The sequence below is a fragment of the Diorhabda sublineata genome, chromosome 2, assembly GCF_026230105.1.
Source record: "Diorhabda sublineata isolate icDioSubl1.1 chromosome 2, icDioSubl1.1, whole genome shotgun sequence".
Classification (NCBI taxonomy): Eukaryota; Metazoa; Arthropoda; class Insecta; order Coleoptera; family Chrysomelidae; genus Diorhabda; species Diorhabda sublineata.
Genome location: NC_079475.1, coordinates 40,040,583 through 40,067,604, shown reverse-complemented (window position 1 = coordinate 40,067,604; position 27,022 = coordinate 40,040,583). Strand labels below are relative to the sequence as shown.

At 33.6% G+C, this 27,022-nt stretch overlaps 1 protein-coding gene across 3 annotated transcripts in view; it reads left to right on the top strand.

Annotated features, from left to right (window-relative positions):
* LOC130453275 (carboxyl-terminal PDZ ligand of neuronal nitric oxide synthase protein) overlaps positions 1-27,022 on the top strand; it is an 89,722-nt gene that overhangs the window by 20,074 nt on the left and 42,626 nt on the right. For all 3 annotated transcript variants that reach the window (XR_008911030.1, XM_056792919.1, XM_056792918.1), the window contains exon 2: positions 8,396-8,760. Coding sequence is in view for 2 of the 3 variants with exons in the window: in XM_056792919.1 (XP_056648897.1) it covers positions 8,653-8,760 (108 nt within the window). In the remaining variant the exon portion in view is untranslated. The remainder of the gene's footprint in view (positions 1-8,395; positions 8,761-27,022) is intronic.

The window sequence follows — 27,022 nt, the reverse complement described above, 5'->3', positions numbered from 1 at the left end:
CTACTACAAGAAAATTTTTAAATGAAACATCCAACATTATTAATTCTTCCACACTATATATTTTTTCACGCTCGACTTAGACACAACGTGTAATACAGGCTTAATAATTATTTACCCGTTAATAAAGCTTCGAGTGGATGAATTATAAGTCAATAATATATTTAGAATTTTTTCTAGTATGTGATATATTCCGAAGAAACATTTTTTCATCTAAAAACTTCATTATGAGGTCTATGAAACTTTAGTGTTCTATAAATCATATAAAAACTTATTTATTCCTTTGGATCTTTCAGTTTTAGAAAAAAACCAATTCGTTGGCCTCAATTTATTCATGCCAAATTCTGTATTAACCAATCTGGGAAATTTGGAATCAATCAACAACAAATTATCCTTCATTCCTGGTGCTTTTTCACAATTATGTTTTTGGTATTTAACCACATGGATAAAGATCTATAACAATGAAAGGCTTTTGATTATTCTAACAATAAACTTCTTGTTTACATCGATTACTAAAACTACGCAATTGAAAAATATTTCTTTGAAAGTGAATGGGATTGAATATTGAAACCAAGGTGATGATTTACAGGACACTTTTATCATGTTTATAATGAGAAACTAGTTGTAATTAATTAATAATTCGTTGGTTGATTGTACCTCAGTACAATATTCAAAATAAAGTTGAATATCTTCTAATGAAAAATCTATAAAAGAGTGTCTTAAATAAATTATCACATATTGTAACTTCCTAGCAAGTTTTTAAACAAAATGTCCAAAACAACATTTCTTTCTAATATTAATGCAGTAAGGAAACTAATAGTTCAAAATTTTGACCGAAGAGAATACTGAAAATTAAAATTGAATAGGAGTTCGGTATAACATACAATCAAAATAACTAACCGCGAATGAATGAAGGAAACCGATGAACTGTCAATGGCTGCTTAAGCGGTCCAAAGTGTTAAAATCTGAGAGGGAGAGATCAGGATTGTTCCAGAGTTTCAAATTCCCAGCTCTTCTTCGAAATTATACTACAACGCTTGTTTTGAATTGCTGACTCCTACCATTTACGGTAGTTCTTCCTTGAGTTGTCTATCATGGTGTATAGGGATTCCCTTTACCTTTCTATCCGATCTGAATCTATGAACACTTTACCAAAAGTGTCATTTTCACGTGCTTCCATAAATATAAATCCATGAAACTCAAATCTGGGGATCTGGATGGCTAATTGCTATTTGGAAATTTTGTATTTAGATTTATCTTTGCTGTGATATTCAAAGGAATATGTTTCAAGAGATAGCGAGAGAGAGAAATTCGTTAGCTGAAGTTTGGTAGGATAAAAAGGGGGATTTGTTGGAGTAGGCTCTGATATAGGAATAGCTCCTCTGCGGAGCTGGAGTTGTGGTGGTTGCTATTTTTGAAGGGAGATTTTGGCCGGAAGAAATTTAAAAGGAAGCTTGTAAGCAAAAACGGTAACAGATTGCAGGGAAACCGCAAAAAACCCGCAACACCGACGATGTTTCAAGAGATCGCAAAATGTCATAATCAAGAATCTCAAAATTAGATGATTCTCCATAATCCCACCAAACACATGTCATAATAACTCAAATTTGAAAAAAACTTCTTTCTCTGCGACTGGTCAAGGATCCATAAGCAAAAGCCTATGTTTTGGCAAAAGTTGTCGCTGCAGTTGAATATGATTCAGATGATATTTGTATTCTCTTAGAATCCTTAAAACACCTGTATCTCAGGCATTTTTTCTTGTGTTTATATTCCTATAATCAACTACTGCTAGCACCGTTTCAAAACTTTGGTTCGGTATAGTTTTTTTTGCTAAGAATGTTTTTAAATAATCGAAATGAAACGAAAAAATTTTGAAATGATTATTAGAAATATAACTAATTTGTAAAAAGTATTAAATCTTTACCTACTGATATTTCTAGGTTATGCGAATTGATTCTCAATTATCTAGCTGTTCTCGTAGATCATTTTTTATATATCCGACAGAGATTCATATTAATTAAGACACTCTGTATAATTTAACTGACGTATCCTTTGTCTTAATCAATTTTCAATGTTCTCAACCATAAACCCTTCGCAATATTGCAATTTATGACAACAATAGTAGACTCAATTTCCAATTTAAAAGAGATTCGGTTGAATTATTTTCCTCTGAGGAACGGGATTTTCTGTTTCAGCTGTTAAATTGAACAGGCAGGTGGTTTATAACTGAATGCACCTGGCGTGGACGAGCAGAAATGGATTTTTATTATATTTTACCTGCTGCGCCTATATTTTCGATATTCATCGAGTTTGTGGCTTCAGAAGTATTCAAAGAGACGTTAAAGATTACATTTAATTAGTTTTTGGGAATAACCTTTGATCGCTTCTATATCATAATCGGATAACATGGTTTTTAAAAACATTAATTTCTAGTCGAAAAAAAATTAGAATCTTGTATATGTCTTCGCGAAAATTGACCAAATTCTAGGGAATTAATTGTCTTTGGAAAGCTTAGTGTTGATGGAAACTGAAAAATCAAGATTCTACTTAACGGTATTTCGCTATGTCGTCGTCCCGGTTATTATTTGGTAATAAAAACAATTCAATTGGTAAAACAAAATAAAGTTGACACGATATTATTGTATAAGCAATAAATATGCAACATTTAATAACTTTAATAAGTAAATTATATATAATAGACACACCGGGTTAAGTCAGGCGAGTAAGGAGCGTGGTACCACGTCATTTTTAGCGAAAAACTGTTTGTGCAACTAAATTACCATCCATCATCAATCTACATTTTTAAACCGTGCGTCCAGTGGTATATTTGAAATTTTTCCATATCGATGTTTCAGAAATCAATCTTTTACGATTCGAATCGATTCAAAATCGATCTTTTTTCGAAAGAATCTCCATTATCTGGTACAACTATGTTTATATTCAAAGGATGATAATACTAAGGAAACTTGGTAGATTAAATACTTCGAGGAGTTGTCAGAGAGAAATCTATTGGACCTGATGTTCTTTCTTCTAGTGGTGGGCTCAGATATTGCTCAAATTTAACACCACCAGAACTTGGAACTCTATTTGTGCTGACAGATACAAGCTTTTCACGTCTTCATTTGAAGATTTGAAGATTCATAAGGTTTTGCGGCTGCTTGGATTGGCTTTAAATCCTCTACGTCTATGCTTTGAGTGTGTATCTCTAATTATTGTTGTGACACGGCAACTGAAGACGTAAACTGAATACGTTCAAGACGTTGGTGTATAGAGACAAATTTTGATTCATAATTTTGTATCTTCTCAATTTAGTATTATACTAAAAACATGTTAGCTTAGAAAAACACGCGTAATGCCCTCAGAAGGTTTATGTTTATATTGAATTTGTTCCATTGGGCTAGGGAATTGTGGAAAATCCAATAGGTACATAAAAATACTGGTCTATTGAGGTACTTTATGACAAACAAACATTTAATTTCGAAAATGCGATAATAAAAGCACGAGAGATTCAAATATCGAACACTTCCGTTGAAGATTCCGTATCGGTAGTTCACCTCAAGTCAAATTTTCATTCTTTAAAAAATTATGGTCAAGGTCGACCGGTGTCTGAAGTCATGGTTGCACCGAGTTAAATCTACTTCATTCAAGTTGTTTCTGATTCTATTTCGATTCACATGAACAATTTCAAACTTTTTATTAGCATCGAAAGCATGCAAGTTTCATTATCGTATCGCTTTTATTTTCCATTACGTAATTACTTAGATTTTCTTTATAGCTACTAATTCATAGATTTCGGAAGCAACGGAATAATGGTAGAATGCAGATAGCAACTGAAATACTCTAAGCCTTTTGTTATTTTTTGTCTTTACTTTAGTTTTTGAAACCAACTTTGCGACATCGTGGAGTAACCTTTGATCTCAATGATACTTGCAACGTTTGAAACGGAGCTGGAAGAAATCTCAAGATTTCAGAATCCCACCGTGAATCCCAGTGAAACTAAAATAGTGAATTCCCATCAATCAATCAATTATAAAAAAGGTACAATTTCATTTCCGAAACTTTTCACTACTTGACCGGATTCCCCGAACAACTTTCTTAATAAAACAATAATCCTTTGATTCCTGACTGATCGTTGCTTAGACCAGGGAATTCCAAGCTGTCTTCTTTCGGAAATTTCAAATTACCTTTGATTAATAACTTTCCTACACCCTAACGGCAAGCAATTGACTCAATCCTCTCCGATATATCTGGTTTCATGACATCTCTCCTGTTCGTTACTAGCACCAACCCAGGCGAAACATTTTGGATCTGTTAGAGTTAGAGATAGAGTAGATCTAGTCGTCTCTACGGAGCTACGTAGTTACTAGAGATTAGGCACGCGCGGTTAAGTTCATTTTGTTATGTACATTTGAGTATATTGTCCTTCCATCCTCGATTCTAACACTAGAGTTTATAAACAGAGATAACAAAAAGTGAGATTTGTAGAAACCTGGCTTGTGTCTAATATTTTTGGAAATTATGTATAATCCTCGCTTCTAACCTCTGTGCCGAGCTGACCCAAATCGCTTGCCCCAAGTGTCCTATCGAATAGGACAATACCACTCACATAACATAATTACTTTTTTTTATTTTTTGGAGCGCGTGCAACAGAAAACTTCAGGCTTAATTGACAATTGTGTCGCATACCAGAACGTTGATTTTACGATTCTAATTCCAAATGTGAAATCTGCCACAATTGAGTGACGTTTTGTACACAAGGTTATACGTTATTTATGAAAAATAGTAGAAATATGAAAATACATATGAAATCAATTTTTTTTACGTGATCTAAATTTATAAATAAGGAAATCTTGAGTTAAAAAAGTGTAATATTCAATTAAGTTTGTTGCTGTGGATTTCAACGCTGGAATTTTTCGTTTATTTAGATGAATTTTTCAAAAAATTGACCACCTTGTATATATGTGTGTATTGAAATTAAACCTTAAAGACATAGGTCGTTAAAGAAATGTTATGAAACTGATAAACAAAATGCTGGTTGAAGAGATTTCCTGGGTTCCAGATGAAATACAAATGTGGCAGTAGACAAATTATAACAAACTTCCTTTCAAGCATCTGTGAAAGAATCTCTAATTCCACTTGAACTTGATAAAATCCATGTCTTCGTTTAAAGTTAATGGAAGCTTCATTGTTCTTATAAATGCTTCTGGTTTTGTCGATGACGGCAACGACAGAAGCAAAATCATCTAGGAGATCCATGCAGCTTCTGGTAACCTTAAACTGAAACATGGATTTTACAAAAGACGTTGATGGAAATGTCCGAAAAGGACATCGACAAAAGCAGAAGCATTCAGAAGAATAATGAAGCTTCCATTGACCTTAAACGAAGACATGGATTTTACAGAAGTTCATGGAAAAGCTCGAAGACGGCAACGACAGAAGCAGAAGCATTTTACAGAGGAAGTTAATGGAAATGTCTGAAGCTGCATGAATCTTCTGGATGCTTCGTTTAAGATTAATGGAAGCTTCATAGTTCTTCTAAATGCTTCTGCTCTTGTCGATGTCCATTTCCATCAACTACTTCTGTAAAATCCATGTTTTAGTTTAAGGTTACCAGAAGCTGCATGGATCTTCTGGATGCTTCTGTTTCTGTCGTTGCCGTCATCGTCATTTCTTCAAACGTTCTTTTCCAAGTTTCCAACACGCCATTTACAAAAACTGGTGAGAAATCCTCAGATGAACTTTCAATTCGCTAACCTAAACTTGTTATATTGAAGAAATAAGCAATAGCAACAAAAGTTTTGATATTAGTATGATTTTAATCATCTCTGCATTTAAAAAATAATCTCAACCCTTTCATGAGCTTCTGTAAACTCTATGTCTTCGTTTAAAGTTAATGGAAGCTTCATAGTTCTTCTAAATGCTTCTGCTTTTGTCGATGTCCTCTTAGGGTATTTCCATTAACTTCTTCTGTAAAATCTACGTTTTAGTTTAAGATTGCTACAAGCTGCATGGATCTTCCGAATGTTTCTGCTTTTGACGTTGCTTTCTCATGAGCTTCTGTAAACTCCATGTCTTCGCTTAAAGTTGATGGAAGCTTCATAGTTCTTCTAAATGCTTCTGCCTCTTTTTCATTGCCTTCAGATCCAGTTAGGTTAGTCTAGGTTACGGTCAACCTCTATCTATCTAAAAAACATTTTTGTGGTGCTTCCTTCATATACTTACCTGTATTCGAAAACAACAAAATACATTTTGTTTGTTAGAGAACAGATTTCTAATTCGTACTTCCGTAATATGAATATTTCATTGTGTATTATTCACACACAAAGCTACTAAAACGTAATTTGTCCAGCTGACTTTTGTTGTTTAAAACGTGAGAGTAGAGAAAATTTCAGTCAATTACCAACATTCTTTGAAATGGATATTGTCTACTACTTCCAGGTGCACCATTTGTAAACGAAAGATTTACACGTATGAGTCATTTACTGCCCGGAGAACTCAACATTGTTTATTACGTCAAGATAAACATCGTACACATTCATAAAGGGTGTTGTACATACAGGGTTTTAATAATGAAAAAATTTTATTATTAGTGAAAAAATAGTTTTGAAATTACACATGATGGACTATGTGTGTAAATATTAGTAGCGGAACCAAAAAAAAAGTTTAATAAGTTTTTTTTTTAAATGCAGAGATCATTAAAATCATACCAATATCGAAACTTTCGTTGCTATTGTTTATTTCTTCAATATAACAAGTTTAGGTTAGCGAATTGAAAGTTCATCTGAGGATTTCTCGCCAGTTTTTGTGAATGGCGTGTTGGAAACTTGGAAAAGAACGTTTGAAGAAATGACGATGACAGCAACGACAGAAACAGAAGCATCCAGAAGATCCATGCATGCAAGCTCATGAAAGGGTTGAAGTTTTTTTTTTAAATGCAGAGATCATTAAAATCATACCAATATCGAAACTTTCGTTGCTATTGCTTATTTCTTCAATCTAACAAGCTTAGGTTAGCGACTTGAAAGTTCATCTGAGGATTTCTCACCAGTTTTTGTGGATGAAATCTTGGAAAAAAACGTTTGAAGAAATGTAGATACAAATTTTCGATGGTTCCTCAAAATCTACAGTAAGTTTGTAACAAAACGGAGCAGAACTTTAGAAGACAGAAATTTTTATCTGTTTATGTTTCGGAATTAGATTCTGTCGGAGTTTTTGTTAAAAATTTCATACAAACATACAATTGTTCGAATGTATTAGAAGTAAATAAAAGCATCACTAATGGTACAAAAACTAATAGAAGATATTAACTAAATTAGAAACAGTAGTAGATTTGTTAAGAGAATGTAGAAAACATTTATTTCCAAATATATATGTGTTGATTTAAACCTTTAGTAGAATTCTTATAAGAATTATTAACGATAAAAAGACTTAATTTATCTTGAGGAGACTAGGCAAGACTTAAGGAATTATAATAGATGATGACAATATTCACAAAAAAGAAAATTGATCCAGATGACATCGTTTACTTTGAAAAACGTTAATATAAAATAGATTTTTATGCAACACTATAAAATATGTGGACAATTTATCAAATGAATTGTGTTATTATACTTTACCTTAATCCTAAATACTGTAATATGTGGAAAAACAACTTTATCAATAGTAAACTAAATTTTAGCAGCTATTTATGGGTATTTTAATCATGCCCCAAGCACCACAAGGTAGCCTTTTCTTGCCCAACTAACCAGGGAGAAAATTTTGATCCAACCTATATTTGTTTTTCCCTCTGGTTATCGTCTTTGCTTCTTCTCCTTGTGGCTTCTTTATCTACTTGACGTTGATTATTTATGATAAATCCTCAGGGTACAGCATAGACTTTCTTCATGGTTTTTCTACTGGTTTTTATTCAGTTCTATTTCTCTCTTTGATTTCACTATTCTCCATTGTTTTTATTTTCTTTCTGGCTCTCTTATTTCACCCCAAACTTTCCTGAACATATTTTGAATATATTTGTTATTTATATCTATAAAATAATGCCTTTCATTCCAGGGAAGTTCTAAGTATATAGCTTAGTACGAAACTGAATTAAATCTGCTTGTCGATTCAACTCTTGTTGTGGAAATGTCCCCCTTGGAAGTATAATAGACCTTTTCTGATTAATAATAATAAGGGTGGAAAGTTATATATTAAAGAAACGAAGGAAGAAAAGGTCATATAATAAATCGTCTCTTATCTGATTCATAAATGATAAATAAGTATGAAGATATTCCAAGTATTGAAAATACCATACGAGGCTCTTAATTGCTTTCCATAAAATTAACCCGTGAGAAAATAGAAATTGTTTCTAATGATCAGAATAATTCATGGAATCTAATAATGTTATCATCGTTTGTTTCAGGTGCATTTCCATAGAATGCGTGAATCATGACTCCCGGAGGTACTTCAATGAACTTCAAGAGTTTCTCAGTCCACATTCACTTATTCAGTTTATTTTCGAATCGGATTCTGACCAACATCCGATTTATTCTTAGTGAAAACATGTGTTTGGTTTAGTGAATAAATAAAAATAATATCTAGTGCCAAAAAAGTTTCTGATAATTATTCAGTATTAATTCGTGTGTAGTGTTTATGTAAAAATAAAATGTAAATGATACAATGCCATCAAAAAGGCAGTACGATTTAGTGCAAAATGACGATTACGATACGAGAATTCCGCTGCATCCCGAGGAGGCATTCCACCATGGAATTACATTTCAAGCCAAGGTGAGTAAGATTATGCAGTACCGGACTTGTATACTTAACTGTGTTAAGTACATCTGTACCAGAATATTCTAATAAAATTAACTCGAGGAAACTAGGACAAACTATTTTTGTGGAGACGAAATCGAAACATTTTCCCGTTTTTACAGCTTATGGCAGTCAAAATTTGAGAATTTCACACTGATATCTCTTTTGTTTTTCCTTTGGGTTAATCAAATCGATTAAAAATGGAGTCCTCAAAATTTCAAATCCGATATTGCATGAAAATATCTTCTGAAACGAATTCTTAATAAGGGGTTTTCCTATAAGAGGTGTTATTTTGATATTCAAAGAAAAATGCCATTTTTTGAGATAAATGATCGGATGTTTATTTCATTATAAAGAGGAAGGTATGACGTTAATAATGGAACACAACATCAGCCAAATGGCCGCCACGACTGCGCTTACAGGACCATATCCTTTTCATGAAATTTTCCGTAACCAAATTGCAAAGCGGCTGCCCTATGTCCTCACGAATTCCATCTTTGAGGTCTTGAATCGATGCTGGACTGTTGGCGTAGCCGGAAATTTTTCCCGTAAAAGATCGAGATGGTTTCGTTGCTTGTGTGGCACGTGGCGCCGTCTTGTTGAAAGTAAACGTTGTCCAAATCAATACCATCCAATTCCGGCCATAAAAAATCATTAATCATCTCTCGATAGCGCAATCCATTTACCGTAACTGTTGCTCCAGCCTCATTTTCGAAAAAGTAAGGTCCAATGACACCCCCAGACCATAAACCGCACCAAATAGTCACGCGTTGAAGATGGAGAGGATTTTCAACAATAACTCTTGGGTTTTCCGAGCCCCAGATTCGACAATTTTGTTTATTGACGTAACCACCAAGGTGGAAACGGGCCTCATCAGTTAAGATGATTTTTCGATGAAATTCCGGATCATTTTAATGCATTTCAAGGACCCAATCAGCAAAGACACGACGTTGTTGATGATCGGCCGGTTTGAGTTCTTGTGTTAACTGAACTTTATAGGCCTTAAGACCCAAGTCTTTATGCAAAATACGATGTAATGACGTTTGTGGAATGGCTAATTCCAAAGAACGACGAGGAGTGGACAAACCTGGGTTTACTTCAACACTTTGGGCTACAGCAGCAATATTCTCAGTTGTTCTTGAGCGACGTGGACGGGTTTTATTCTCCACATCACCAACTTGTCCCAACAGTTCAAATTTTTCCACCAATTTCTGTATTGCGGTCCGAGAAGGTGCTTCACGTCGACCCAAAAATGTTTTAGTTTTACGAACCGTTTCTGCCAAACTTTCACCATTTTTATAGTGAATTTTAATAATTTCATTGCGTGTTGAAACGTGTATCGTTCCATTTTCATTAATGGCGTAGTTTCTACTTGCCAAATGTCAAAAAATGACAGCTTCAAAAGTGACATTTACCGAAATAGCGGGCTGTTAGAAATAACACCTCTTGTGAATTTTATACTTTCGCGGTTCCCTCGTTTTTTAATTCTATAAAATCGAAAAATCATCCGATTTGAATGAATTTTTTTTAAAATCTTCGTTTTTACGGCGGATTTACGAAAAAAATTATGGGAATAAAAAAATAATGGAAACTTATATTGGTTTCAGGTCTTTAAATGTTTATGAAAATGCACTCATTCACGTATAATTGTTGATAACTTTTTTCCAAAAAAATCAAATGAAGTTCTTATATTTTTTCATAATCTACACTAAAAAACGAATAACTTGAAAAGAAAATTTATAGAAAAATGTTGATTTATCATGTTTTTACATTTAAAAATACTTTCCGGAATCTCTAAACAACATACTATGAATATAACAGGACCTTATAATCCAATCTGCACATAATTTATGAAATTAGTTGTTTATTTCGTGATAAAACATGCATTTGTTAGTCTAAGAGGTCACTCACACATCAGATTACCTCTCACAAAAGTGACAACAAATTACACCGTGATAGATGCTCGTTTACTCAACACGTTTTCTATGAAGATCATTCTATGAATTATGATTCTGCTAAAGTTTCACTATTGACCAACATATAATACCGTTAGGTTGTATAACTGTTTATTTTTACAAGCTTTTGTTAACAAATTGTAATTTTTTTTTAAAATAGAGCATTTTTTCTCTTTCTTTGTCTTTAATTTCGTCACTTTTGTTTATTGCCGTCACTCCTAAGTATTCAAACTCTTGTAATCCATCGACGTTAATCATAACGATTTAAATCAACGTGAACTTCAATTGGACAGATTTCGATATTAAAAAACCATTGAATAGCAACAAAAATCAACGAACTAAATCCAAAATTTTATGAAAAATGTCTTATACGGCACTTCACGTTTAACTATTATAATTAGAAACGACATGAATTACTCAAAATGATCAGTATACTGATAAAAAACTGATATAAGTAAACTTATTGTATTCAATGACATTTTTAACGACATAACCTCAAAATTCAAAGTCGATCATAACGATCTAAACTGACATAACTTTCGATTGAACGAATTTCAATTTCAAAAAACATTTTAATAGCAAACAAAATCAACAAAATCTATATTTATGTCTTGTGTATATTTTTATATTATATTTCGACCATAATTTCAGTCTGTAATGTTTTATAAAGCTTGAAATATATATTAGAAAGGCTACACACACACTTTGATGTTTGATTGCCACCTTGTATGGTTTTCTAAATATATTCAATGTTCTGATGTAAGCAGAAAAAATCAAATTTTATTTTAAAAATTTATTAAAACAATAATTTAAGCTCTCGTTGTCTACAACTATTGATAACCTGCCAAATCTAAAATTAAAATATCGATTTCCGTAGATTTTATGATCAATTGAAAAATATGTGGTAATAATGTTAATAACTTTTAGACATATCAATTAATAAAGTTTTAGTTTATAAATAAATGCTTTCCGACCGAAAATTCAACAACATATTGAATTTCAATGCCGCATCAAATTTTTTTGAAATTATTACGCCCACTTTTCGATCGTAAGGTCAAAAAAAACATTCCTGTGGCTGGATATTTACCATACCAATGAATAAAGGTGAATGAAGACATATCTATTCCAAAATCAAGACATACCAAATAAAATATAAAAGCTAGAAAGTTTTCTGTACTTTGTAAATATAATAACAGATCAATTCAATATTTTTTCTTAAAGTACCATCATTCAAATGTCACACAACGTCTGACTAAAGATTAAAATAGATTTACGTTTCTTCATTAAAGTTGTTTTTTTAACCGGAAAAAAATACTGTTTATGCCAAGGATTCATTTGAAAAATACGAAAATCTCAATGGAAAACCGCGAAGTGAAATTTATAAAAAATGGTGCAGTATAGTTCAAACTTTCCGAATCCATCTATGTTTCCCAAAAATATATTAATATATGTGGTACTACACAAACTTATAATCGTGCCTCAAGTCTATCCAGAAAACCGTTTGTAGTAACTGTCTGTCTTCCAATTAATTGTACTTCAAATCTTTTGGTTCAGCACCTGGGGACTACTAGTTATTTTCCGACATAGAAAAATGCTGAGAGGAAATAAGATATCAATATAAAAACGACATGTAGAGGTCTAAAGATTTAGAAATGATCGAGGGTTGAAAAACTTGTTATGAATAAATTTACAAACAACTCGTCTCCTTTCCAAATCGATTTTGCAAAGTGAAGATGTTCATTAGAACAGACCTGAATGTTTGGATATGGTCGTGAATTAATCCTAAAACTATTAATTTGGAAAAAATAGTGGAAAAGTTTATATATATATTTTTTTTTGTAACAAACTTTTCCCCTCGACATTGGGGATGTTAATATCGACAAAAAGTTCAATTGACATCACGCTCTTCAGATGTAATTCAATGTTCTTCGAGGCATTAGCCAGGAAAGTAGTTGTTTTCTCCTTTGAGGAACCACAGGATACATTTTCGAAATATTCTTTCCTCTCGCCATTGGGGATGTTATTATCGTCAAAAAGTTCAATTGACATCACGCTCTTCAGATGTAATTCAATGGTTTTCGAGGCATTAGCCAGGAAAGTAGTTGTTTTCTCCTTTGAGGAACCGCAGAATACATTTTCGAAACATTCTTTCCTCTCGCCATTGGGGATGTTAATATCGACAAAAAGTTCAATTGATATCACGCTCTTCAGATGTAATTCAATGGTTTTCGAGGCATTAGCCAGGAAAGTAGTTGTTTTCTCCTTTGAGGAACCGCAGAATACATTTTCGAAACATTCTTTCCTCTCGCTATTGGGGATGTTAATATCGACAAAAAGTTCAATTGACATCACGCTCTTCAGATGTAATTCAATGTTCTTCGAGGCATTAGCCAGGAAAGTAGTTGTTTTCTCTTTTGAGGAACCACAGGATACATTTTCGAAATATTCTTTCCTCTCGCCATTGGGGATGTTATTATCGACAAAAAGTTCAATTGACATCACGCTCTTCAGATGTAATTCAATGTTCTTCGAGGCATTAGCCAGGAAAGTAGTTGTTTTCTCTTTTGAGGAACCACAGGATACATTTTCGAAATATTCTTTCCTCTCGCCATTGGGGATGTTAATATCGACAAAAAGTTCAATTGACATCACGCTCTTCAGATGTAATTCAATGTTCTTCGAGGCATTAGCCAGGAAAGTAGTTGTTTTCTCTTTTGAGGAACCACAGGATACATTTTCGAAATATTCTTTCCTCTCGCCATTGGGGATGTTAATATCGACAAACAGTTCAATTGATATCACGCTCTTCAGATGTAATTCAATGTTCGTCGAGGTATTAGCCAGGAAAGTAGTTGTTTTCTCCTTTGAGGAACCACAGGATACATTTTCGAAATATTCTTTCCTCTCACCATAGGGGATGTTATTATCGACAAAAAGTTCAATTGACATCACGCTCTTCAGATGTAATTCAATGTTCTTCGAGGCATTAGCCAGGAAAGTAGTTGTTTTCTCTTTTGAGGAACCACAGGATACATTTTCGAAATATTCTTTCCTCTCGCCATTGGGGATGTTAATATCGACAAACAGTTCAATTGATATCACGCTCTTCAGATGTAATTCAATGTTCGTCGAGGTATTAGCCAGGAAAGTAGTTGTTTTCTCCTTTGAGGAACCGCAGAATACATTTTCGAAACATTCTTTCCTCTCGCTATTGGGGATGTTAATATCGACAAAAAGTTCAATTGACATCACGCTCTTCAGATGTAATTCAATGTTCTTCGAGGCATTAGCCAGGAAAGTAGTTGTTTTCTCTTTTGAGGAACCACAGGATACATTTTCGAAATATTCTTTCCTCTCGCCATTGGGGATGTTAATATCGACAAACAGTTCAATTGATATCACGCTCTTCAGATGTAATTCAATGTTCGTCGAGGTATTAGCCAGGAAAGTAGTTGTTTTCTCCTTTGAGGAACCACAGGATACATTTTCGAAATATTCTTTCCTCTCACCATAGGGGATGTTATTATCGACAAAAAGTTCAATTGACATCACGCTCTTCAGATGTAATTCAATGTTCTTCGAGGCATTAGCCAGGAAAGTAGTTGTTTTCTCTTTTGAGGAACCACAGGATACATTTTCGAAATATTCTTTCCTCTCGCCATTGGGGATGTTATTATCGACAAAAAGTTCAATTGACATCACGCTCTTCAGATGTAATTCAATGTTCTTCGAGGCATTAGCCAGGAAAGTAGTTGTTTTCTCTTTTGAGGAACCACAGGATACATTTTCGAAATATTCTTTCCTCTCGCCATTGGGGATGTTAATATCGACAAACAGTTCAATTGATATCACGCTCTTCAGATGTAATTCAATGTTCGTCGAGGTATTAGCCAGGAAAGTAGTTGTTTTCTCCTTTGAGGAACCACAGGATACATTTTCGAAATATTCTTTCCTCTCACCATAGGGGATGTTATTATCGACAAAAAGTTCAATTGACATCACGCTCTTCAGATGTAATTCAATGTTCTTCGAGGCATTAGCCAGGAAAGTAGTTGTTTTCTCCTTTGAGGAACCACAGGATACATTTTCGAAATATTCTTTCCTCTCACCATAGGGGATGTTATTATCGACAAAAAGTTCAATTGACATCACGCTCTTCAGATGTAATTCAATGTTCTTCGAGGCATTAGCCAGGAAAGTAGTTGTTTTCTCTTTTGAGGAACCACAGGATACATTTTCGAAATATTCTTTCCTCTCGCCATTGGGGATGTTATTATCGACAAAAAGTTCAATTGACATCACGCTCTTCAGATGTAATTCAATGTTCTTCGAGGCATTAGCCAGGAAAGTAGTTGTTTTCTCCTTTGAGGAACGGCAGAATACATTTTCGAAATATTCTTTCCTCTCGCCATTGGGGATGTTAATATCGACAAAAAGTTCAATTGATATCACGCTCTTCAGATGTAATTCAATGTTCTTCGAGGCATTAGCCAGGAAAGTAGTTGTTTTCTCTTTTGAGGAACCACAGGATACATTTTCGAAACATTCTTTCCTCTCGCCATTGGGGATGTTAATATCGACAAAAAGTTCAATTGACATCACGCTCTTCAGATGTAATTCAATGTTCTTCGAGGCATTAGCCAGGAAAGTAGTTGTTTTCTCTTTTGAGGAACCACAGGATACATTTTCGAAACATTCTTTCCTCTCGCCATTGGGGATGTTAATATCGACAAAAAGTTCAATTGATATCACGCTCTTCAGATGTAATTCAATGTTCTTCGAGGCATTAGCCAGGAAAGTAGTTGTTTTCTCTTTTGAGGAACCACAGGATACATTTTCGAAACATTCTTTCCTCTCGCCATTGGGGATGTTAATATCGACAAAAAGTTCAATTGACATCACGCTCTTCAGATGTAATTCAATGGTTTTCGAGGCATTAGCCAGGAAAGTAGTTGTTTTCTCCTTTGAGAAACCGCAGAATACATTTTCGAAACATTCTTTCCTCTCGCTATTGGGGATGTTAATATCGACAAAAAGTTCAATTGACATCACGCTCTTCAGATGTAATTCCTACTTTCTCTGCAACAACAGCAGCTTTCTTTATAATTTCGGCTGTCACTTTTTGCGGATTCTCACGGTGGGTTTTAATTAAAACCTTTCAACGTGTTCCCAGGCTTTGACCACGTCCAAAGCTACAGATTGGAGTACGTTGACAATGGGTTCCATCTAAGCCGAGTATTTGGCTACCAACATAATCCCGAGAATGAAAGACATTCTGGAAGTAGCCGCATGCAGTTGGAAGGCATTTCTCCGAGCTACATCATTTCCTTCCTGAGATAATATTTGTAAGGCTTCCAGAATTACCGGAAAATTTTCTTTAAAAACTCTGATGTTTTGTGTTTCTCACTCCATCTTATTTCGCAAAGTATCAACTACCTCTTCCAAACTGATTCCCGAAAAAAGTTCTTTGGTGATTGAACCAAATGCTCGCACGGCCTTAGGACTTTGGTCGCTGCTAGCTACATTTGGTCTATTGGTACTTTGAGAAATTGCCCTCCTCCTGTCTCCCCTTGGCAACGCCCTAAGTTTCACGGTTTTTTCGAAACACTATCGCACCTTTATTGACGGTCCAATTACTATTAAAATCTTAATATATAAAAATATAGTGTCCGTGTGTATGTTCCAAATGAATTTGGTCCTAATATGGTCCTAATGGTCTCAATAATTAATAATAAACTGATCATCAACGTTGATTGTTGTTATTAATCGTAGTTTCAATAAGTCTGGAAAAGATGGCGCCTTAAGCGAATCTCTTTACAGAGAACTGTAAAATTTAGTCCTTTGCACCTCGGCACCTAGATCGCGCCACACTTTAATGTGATATATTTTTTTAGACTACACACTATACATTCTTTTTGAATCACTCAGCCACCGCTTCGGTTTTTATCAAGAATATGTTTATGATTTATGTTTCGCTCATTTGTTATTTAAATTAAGATTTTCCTTGGGTATTTTTTTTTGAAGAATCTTGTCACATTTTACGTTTCATAAGCGTTGATAAATTTCTTGGAAACGAATGAAAAAAATCCCTCACGGAAAATGGCATTGCATGGAACACCTCATTACTTCTAAACACCAAAATAAATGGTTCATAAAATAGATTTATTAGAGGCTCATCAAATAAATTACGCGTAATGATACAACGTTGTCGATGTTATTGATAAACAACTTAATCATTAACGATTTTAGTTGGAGCTATAAATTTGAAACGAATATTATTATAATCACAACAAATCATCAAACTATTTATCAGTTAACATCAAATGTAGATAATTAGAAAAAATATGAATGAAAAGAAATAAAGTTGAATGAGGATACGAGGCTCATCAATAAAATAAGATTCCCAACGAATTCACACAATGAAAAACATGTTTATTGACATTAAATAATATATATTTGGAATTTTTATACTGGTAATCACTGGAGGCTAAGTCTGGACTCCAAGGTGGGTGCGGGACAGTATTCCATCCAAATTTAAACGTCCTTCTTTGAATTCTCCGCACTATTTGCTCGTATGTTGCACACTTTTCTTTATACACTCAGTTGGGAATGAATGTCCACAGAAGAAACGTTTTTTGTACACAATTATCGTACCTGGATCGAGAATCGAATGGAAGTTCCATCTTCACGGCTATCAAAACAGGAATGAACGTTGTAGACAGCTCGCAGGGGCAGGAACTGGGAGAAAACAGTTCTCCTAGAGTCCGCAGCTCCTTGGGAACCTTATTATATAGACAACCCTCGTATATACTTAATTTTTTACCATAATTTGATTCCCCGTTAATTTTTTAATTAATAGATATATGAAAAATGATATTCATTGTACAGAGTGTTCCAAAATTATCTTTAGAACTCATAACTATAAAAATAAACAAGATATTTATATTCTGACTTCTGCATGTATTACTGCAACTAATCAAGTTTTTTTAGTACACTTCAACATGCGTACCATTGGTGGCACTAAGCACTTTCTGTGTCTGGTAAACAATGTCCTTTAAATAACCCCACCATAAGAAATCGAGGGTGTTATGTCCGGAGATCTTGGTGGCCATGGAATTGATCCATCCCGTCCAATCCATCGGTTGGAAAAAGTTTCGTTGAGGTGTTCCCGAACTGTTTTAGTCGATCTTTTGGTAACAGTGCCTGCAGCAACCCTGTGGATTGTAGTTGTAAGCATTTGGAGTTGCCTGACGAATTGAAGTTTTCGGATTGTGCTGGAATGTTTGCCGTATTCGCTCCACATTTTCTGGATTTGTGCTGGGTCGTCCGGCTTCACATTGGAGGGTCTGGATGGTGGGTCTCTTTGGAATTTTGTCCTGAAGTTCCGTTAAACCTGTGTATCTGTATCTGTATAATTTCACTTTGTGAGAAAAATAATGAAAATTGCATCCATATCATTTAAATACAACTAGTTTCTTAAACATTCGCAACGGAGTAATACTGCAACTAATCAAGTTTTTTTAGTACACTTCAACATTGCACCATTGGTGGCCCTAAACACTTTCAGTCTGTAATCAATTTCAAGCCAGGTGTTATGTCCGGAGATCTTGGTGGCCAATCCATCGGTTGGGAAAAGTTTCGTTGAGGTGTTCCCGAACTGTTTTGGTCGATCTGTTGGTAACAGTGCCTGCAGCAACTGTACTGTTATAGGTATACTGTTTATGAAAAACCCTGTGGATTGTAGTTGTAAGCATTTGGAGTTGCCTGACGAATTGAAGTTTTCGGATTGTGCTGGAATGTTTGCCGTATTCGCTCCACATTTTCTGGATTTGTGCTGGGTCGTCCGGCTTCACATTGGAGGGTCTGGATGGTGGGTCTCTTTGGAATTTTGTCCTGAAGTTCCGTTAAACCTGTGTATCTGTATCTGTATAATTTCACTTTGTGAGAAAAATAATGAAAATTGCATCCATATCATTTAAATTCAACTAGTTTCTTAAACATTCACAACGGAGTAAGAATGTCAAAAAAAGAAAGAAACTTTTTGAATATAAAATCGAGACTTTCTTCTATTTTACAGATTGACAGTTATTTTATTTGAAAACATCGCTCAAAATCATGAAAATTGTTGAAAAAAATTGTTCAAAGATTGGGTATAAACAAAACTTACTACAAAACATAATTTTGATTCAGCCAACATATGCTGCAATGAGGATTTACGAGAGTTGTTTCAAAAGTTTCCGATCTCAATCTGAAGAAGTGATAAAAACTAGTTCTAAGCGGTAAGGGGAAAATTCATCTCTATCGGAAGATTCAAATGCAGAATTTCTGTACTGGTTATTTGTATACACAAGATAAGTTCATATTGACGCGGTTAAAGCATAATGAGTCGATTGATATTTAAGAAAATGGATTGCAAAGGGCGAACTGTCGATGAAAAAAAAAAGGAAAAACGGTTTTGTCCACAGGAAAAGCGATGGCGACTGTTTTGTTTTGGGATAATCATGGGATATCGATAAAACGATTATCTTCAAAAGAGTTTTCTTGTTTCATAACCTCAAAATTTTTATTTATGGTATAGATTTTTTGTCTCTTTGTAAGGTCGGAAATTTTGCAGACAAACCTTGTACAATATTTGTTTCCTTTTGATCTATATATCGTTTTTAACAATCTACAGTGTTTTTTTTAAACATTTCAAAAAGGAGTTACATCATATCTTAGGAATTTAATTTATTCTATAGATTGCATGCATAATTTTGTGTAGGTATTATGAGATGCATTTTATCGCATTCTATATAAACTAGCAACCTCAAATCTTTAGTAATAAACTGCGTCTAGTAGATAAATTATATTCTAAAATGTTATGCAAATGTTACTGACCTACAAACTGATCAATAAGCAGTCGTAGTTTTATTTCAGATTTACATTTAGCTTCAGATCCAATTTTTTACTACACTCAATTTAACTTTGTGTGAATTTAAATTCAATTTAAAATAAGTTTTATTAGACACAGAATCTAACTATGGTTACCATGTAGAAAAATAGTCGTCGGTTCAATAATGAAATGTTTTTTTGTCGTTCTATAATGGGATTTAAGATTTAAGTTATTTGTACGTGTGTGTAACCAAATAATAAATAAAATTAATGAGGAATGTAATCAAACTAGAAGTTTGTTTCTGGAAAGCGATTTAATCTCGTGTTTTATTTTTAAAACCAGCTTCCCATATCAAAAAAAAAAACGATTTTTTTGCAAAAAACAAAGTACGAAGATTAGCCAAACGAGAGGAAAGTGTGTTAGTATTCAGAGACGGTGATAAAATGTATCCTCTACCCATTACCGTTGATGGAATGTCTTTTTTTTTCTACAAAGGGTCTTGAAACTTGGGAAAAGTCAATGAATCATTTCAAAGGAAACGTGTCTCCTATCTTATCTTTGTTAAGTTACTTGTTCAAGAGATTTTGTATTTTATATATTTTGTTTGTTTTCACTTCCATTTAAAAATTGATTATAAAATATTTAATAGAGATTATCATTACAAATACACTACCGGTCAAAAGTTTATGATTTTGATTTTTTTAGAAACAAACACAGTAGAACCGGAAGTCGACTGTAACTTTGTTATTTTTAATGAAACACCCTGTATATTAATACATTTTTGAAATTTACGTAAAATTTTAGTATACTTTTGTCTGAAGACTTTTTTAGAAAAATGCATACGTTATGAGTTATTAATTTTTTTGTAAAAAATTTGACAGTTTGTACGCCCTTATAAATTATTTTTTTACGACGATACCCTTAAAGATAAGAAAATGGTTTTTGTTTGGTTGCTTTTAGCAAGGTCAAGCGTATTTGAAACTATGTTGAAAAATTTTTCATGTTATACAGGGTGTGTATAAAAATAGTTCAAAGCTTAACTTCAAAACTATCAACTTTTTTTTATTTTTTTAAACAGAACCGCCCGTTTTTTTCTGTTCTAATGCATTCAGAGGAAAAAAATAAGGCAAATTTATGGATATTTTCCTATACCTAAACCCTACCGTTAACCAGATATTAAATGTTTTCTATAAATTTTTAGGGATGCAGATGTGGTCTAAATTTTATTTTGACCCTTACTAGCATTAAGAAAAAAAAAGTATTTTTCTTTATCTTGTCAAAGTCTGTAAACAAAATCAAAACAAATTGTATTTACTAATCCTATTCCAACTTTTAGTCGTTTCCGAGATATTTGAAGTTTTAGATTATTATCGTATTTTTGAACAAGTTTTATTTTTTTATGTATACTTTTAGTAGGCTTTGCAATAAATGACACTTATTTAACTGTCATAACTGTTAAAATGGCTCGTTCTCAATTCAATAACGAATAATTTAGGCCAAGCCTGAATCTCCAAAAATTTACAGAAAACATTTTTTTACTATAAGTATTTTGCCATATACAGATAGCTTTAATTTGTCGTGGGACACCCTGTATAGATAAGAATATAATAATATTAATAATAATAATAAGTTTTTAATTATTATACATTTAAATTTTTGATTCATCGTATTTTTTATTTGTTATTATTATTTCGGTTTACAATTTTGATATTCTCTGTGATAATTTCAACAACAAATATTCGTCTGTTTGGTTTTATTCGTTCTTCAGGATATTCCAGAGATGTGCAATGGAAAAAGGACACTACTTTCGAACTTCCCTGTCCAATTTGTCTCACAACTATATCGGGTTGAGGTCGAACGACTCTAACAGCCATATCATTACTTTCAGTACAATTTTCTTCTGTGATTCTTTCAAATACTCTTTGTACAGCTTCAAGAAATGCTTGGGATATTTGTAAGGTCTTCTTTCTGCAATATCACTTCAATATTCACCAGGTCTCCAGTTGCCCAAACTTTGACGACCCATCTTCATAGAACTCTCTTCCACTTTTCATGCGTTCAATTTTTATGTTCTTTAATCCACTGCAACCTCTCAAAGGCCAGTTTCTGTCAAAGGCAGATCCCTAGATTGATTCATCTAACTTACTATCTCTGCCTAGACCATGAAAACTTGCGATTAATGCACTAGTCTCTTGGTTTTACCCAGTTTAAAACTTACAAGTCTGAATTTGCGAGATTTCTTGGTTCAAAAAGTATAAATAACAGCGCGTGTTTGCGTATTCACATTGCTAACTAGGACTAAACTACAATCATAAACACAGAAAAAATTATCGACGGTTAAAGAATTATAAACAAATCAGCCGATACTTGCAAGTATTAACTTGTACTAACCGAGAAAATATAAATAAGCGTTCGTATAAAGTATACAAATAATTTGAGGCAATTTCCTTCAATTGAAAGTTGAAGAGAATCATTGCTTTTGGTTGGTCGTTTTCGAGATAAAATTAATTGAAGATCGAATCTTTACGTGATCTAAAAGATTTCGAAAACTTCATGGAAGGAAAATACTCAGATTGTTTATCTTAATAGTTTCGACCCACACTGTTTAGGTTATGAAAGCGATGGGACAACAAAACCACTACACATTCGTTTGGAGGAAGATAAAAATAATTGAGTGTATTATTCGGACAATTTTTATTGAGATCATTCCAATAGGAACAATTCACCCTTTTAATGTAATTCTATCATTTAAAAAAAATGAAATGACAACAATCATACACTCGTAGACAATAATAACGCACCACCACCGTTTTTGAAAATATTTTTTGGTATAATAAATTTATAATAATATTTCTATTGTTTAAATTTCTTTTCAATCATTTTGACGCAACAATAAGAGATGTGTAGTAATTTTGAGTGGTTTTTAATCAATAAAAAAATGCTGTATCAACTCTTGAGGTATGTTATCATGCATTAAATGAAAATCATCACCAATAAATGGCCCAAACGGATTTTCAAGAATGTCAGTTATGTATCTTGCTGCTTAAAGGGCGGATCTAGGAAGAGACACTTATTCTGTACAGGCATCAAAACAAATTCCTCTCCAAGACATGATAGACCCTCCTTGGAACGTATACAACACTGCGCAAATCTTTCTCTTCGCCGTCTTCTAATTTGATTACCTCTACCTGGACCTCTTAGATCGATTCTTGTATCATCAGTAAATAAAACTTGGCAACAATTTTCTAAATTCCAATCTAATTGTTGCCTTTAAAATCTTAGTCTAGCAACACGATACTGCCTGGTTAGCAAAGGTACTTGGAGAGGTCTTCTGCTGTGTAGACGGTGTCTTCTTATTGATCTATCAGAGTTATTTACATTTCGGACTTTTCGTAAAAGGCCGTTGAGCTCGACACTTGTAATTGAGCGATTTAATTACAAGAAACGAGGAGTTACAACTGGAGGACGTCCTTGTCCAGGACTCCTAGAATGTAAACCGGTCTCTCGAAATCTTTGCAAACTTTGTCTTTGTGCAACTAACTCGGCTATTGTTTCAGCATCGCGTTCACTTAACTGCATAACTCTATTCATTTTTTGTTTAACTAGTCTCGACTTTAACACACCTCGATTGAGTTAAATTACCTTTAAGATGCTTAAACTTTTTGTGATAGAAAAGAAAACCCACAAGATTAACATTTTAGGTTCTGATATTAAAATAAAGGGTGGTGCGTTATTTATGGCCACGAGTTTATAATGAATATCAAAGCAACAGTTTTAAGTTAAGCTACTTAATTCATTGAAGTCATCATGTCATCAAAAATGATATTTTCTACTTGTAACAAACAGAAAAATTCGGAATTAACTCTATTCCTATATTGATAAAGTTAAAACTCTACACGACAGAATACGAAATGAAGACTGGTGCTTTCACAGCCTCAAATCACGTACTAAATTATTTAATTATTTTTAAACAATTAAATGCATCATGTCGTACAGCTCAAACAGAGGTTTTACTATGACAAGCTGTTGACTGTTGTCATATCTCGCGGACGAAATCCGGAACTTTTTTCTTAGTGAACTAAGGTAGCTTTTTCTTCAATTCGATTCAATAATTCGAAAGTTTTGTCCTCCTCCAGGTGCTACATGTAGATCATTCCTTGTGATTCCCAGAAAATGTGGTCTATCACTTTACAGCAGATATTACAGTCTAAATCTATTTTTCCAACCGTTCCTTGGTGTCTTGTATGTACCAGTAAATCCATATTTTCTATCTCTAACAAACAAAAATATAGATAAATTTAAAGTTAAAACTCTACACGACAGAATACGAAATACTGGTGCTTTCACAGCCTCAAATCACGTACTGATATGACAGACTGTTGACTGTTGTCATATCTCGCGGACGAAATCCGAAAGATGAATTTTAACACCCTTGTTGCCAGATCTAAGGCAGTTATATTTCATGGAGCTGAAGCTAGTGCCCATAAGAAAAAGTTGAGTGCAGAAAATCCAATAAGCCATAGCTAAAATTTATTAGGATCACAATTATATTGATTAGACAGTATCGATTTCTCAAATTTAATTACATATTTCATCTCAATTTTAGTCATCGCTTTAACAGCTAGAGACGATGAAAAAAGTTGAAAACACGCTCATAGCTCCTCGAGTATCTTCCGGTATCAACATCAGAGATGTGCAATGGACATTGAACTGCCTGTTATAATTGCAAGATAATTTCCTGTTTCAATGTGCATGGTACCTTACTTCAGATGTCAGCATATTGATAGGAAATGTAAGTTAATATGTAAGCATTTTTGGTTGGTTCGATCCATCCGGGTCGACGGCTTATTATTATTATAACTATGATCGTTGTCCAGTACAGACATGTAACGTTATCAATATACGTGTGAGAGATTTTTGAACTTCCATTATTCTAGCGAATAGCTAGATCATGTCCCCCTTTTTACCCTAAAGGACACATTCTTCACACATGTTTTTATCGAAAAAAAAATTTATATCTAACAGAAACAATCTTCACGGAATAATTCAGAATATTATTACCTGCTTAGCGTATTTAGAAATAATTCCACATTACTAAAAGTCTTATCAACCAAATTTGTCTAATCATTATTACTGTAATTGTTTATGTCTTGGATTTATCGCGTTCGATTAATTTTTGTGGCCGCTAGTTTCAGCTCCAGGCTTTCGAAACGAAACTGCATCTAATGATCACGAAATCACAGATTCAACTGGGGATTCATCAGATTCAAACGTATCTTTGGTTTCTATGTAGCTTAAGGTAATGAAGTCCAAACATAGGAGTCAATCTGTCCTACTGGAAGAGCTGAACTGACTGATATGACCTGCATACTTACAGCACATTGTCACATCAATTATCTTATGCGGAATACGGTTCCCTAGAGCTTTAGCCAAGAAGCTACTTAATGATGATAACGTCATTGGAGATGTTTGCCTTGTCTAAGACCGTTTCTTCTTCAATTCGGCTCAATAATTCGAAAGCCTTGTAATAATTTAAAACTTCTCTTGGTAGTAGATGTAAACCACTTCTTGTGATTCCCAGAAAATTACAGCAGATATGACAGTCTAAATCTATTTTTCCAACCGTTACTTTTGTATACCAGTAAAACCATGTTTCTTCAAACTTTCACAAAATAACGCAGAGATGCTTAAAAAGTGTTAAAAACAAATCTGAAGTGGTATCACGGTTAAGCTTGTTGACCAGAGTGAGCTCTTGCGACATCTATCATGCTGACAGCTCTCTTGTTGCCGAAAGTTCTTTTGAAATCTTGATTACATTCAATCCACGATCTCCCAATAGAAGATCCTGGACTTTTGTCCCGTTATCCTCCGAGGTAGTCGTTTTTGGTGTACCAGGACAGCTTATCAAAGACCACATTGAAACTTGTTAAAACCAATTTTTTACTGTCATTTCGCTACGTGATTTCTTGCTGTTCTAATGCTGTTCCGTGTACTATCAACAGTATTCGACTTTTTGTGCGTTGGTTTTTCGTTTTTCAATAATGTATGTTAAGTTACAGAAACACGTGTATTAATAAGTTTTCTGGATCATTATCCCACACCGCAAATTTATATTATATTAAATCTAGAGCGTATTCAGTGAGTCTGAAAATAATCTGGTTAAAAATTAATTTTCATTGAATATGATAAATATACGACCGAGTTTCCACACAAATAAGCGTTTCTACCTCTTCATTTTCGGCGATAATTCTAATTGAATTTCGAGAGAAGCTCTGAATAGTAAAATGTATTTCATCCTGATTATATAAAGCGATAATATACACATCGCTTGAATCGCTGAGATATCAGCACCTTCTGTCAATTTATTTGGAAAAGGGTTTCGTCTAGTTGTTTTATTAATGAGGTTATACAAAATGCAATTATTAGAGGGCTTTCGAAATTAAGGGCTCGGCATTTGTGAGTATATATAAGGAAACCCCGCTGAAATATAAACACGATACTCCAGCCGACACGCCGCGATCGTCCTTTTCTACAAATTAAATTAGCTCTTAATGGAATAAATGTTTATATATATATTTAAAATGAGTTTGCTAACTTTCCAAATAAGATGGATCAATTATTATTGTAATAATTATTCACAATCGTTATTTCCATCAAATCAGACCCGTAGTTTTGTTTTGATTACTTGAGGAACCGTATTCGCGGAAATTCAGGAAATAATACAAACAAATTATTAGCACTAGAGTTTCAATTGAAATTGAACTCCGTTTAATTAAGAACATCGACAAAATAATTAAATCAACAATGACTAAAAGTGAAAACATGTATATTGGTAGCAATAGTTTTGGGCATATGGAAGAATATAAATTTACGCGGATGATCATGTCTTGTTAACAAAAAGAAGATACAAGACTCAAGATCACACAAAAGTGCAGACGGTGGGACTAATCATTATTGTAAATGTGATAAAACAGAAAAGGAAAGATAATGAACAGGGAAAAGAAAAAGAAACGCAACTACAAGCTACTGTAGAAGATGAAGATATTGGTATAAAAGTTATAAATAATAATGAATTCTTACAAGACTAAGAATGATTAGAAGCCCTACCATAGATCGCATTGATCGAATGTTTATATTAGAATATTTTGTAAGCATCACTCCAGGAGAGCAAAAATTATATTAAAGAATTTCCTTAGAAGCGCATTCATAAATATGATAACACCAAAATAGGATCTGTTTAATCATCTTCTGATTTCCTTCCTATTTGTATAGTAGAAGACGTATGTCTAAACCCATATTTCGCGTACTTTCCGAGATTTTCCATTTATGGCATTGCCAAGTTTCAATTTGGTCTTTGATAAGCTGTCCTGGTACACCAAAAACGACTACCTCGGAGGATAACGGGACAAAA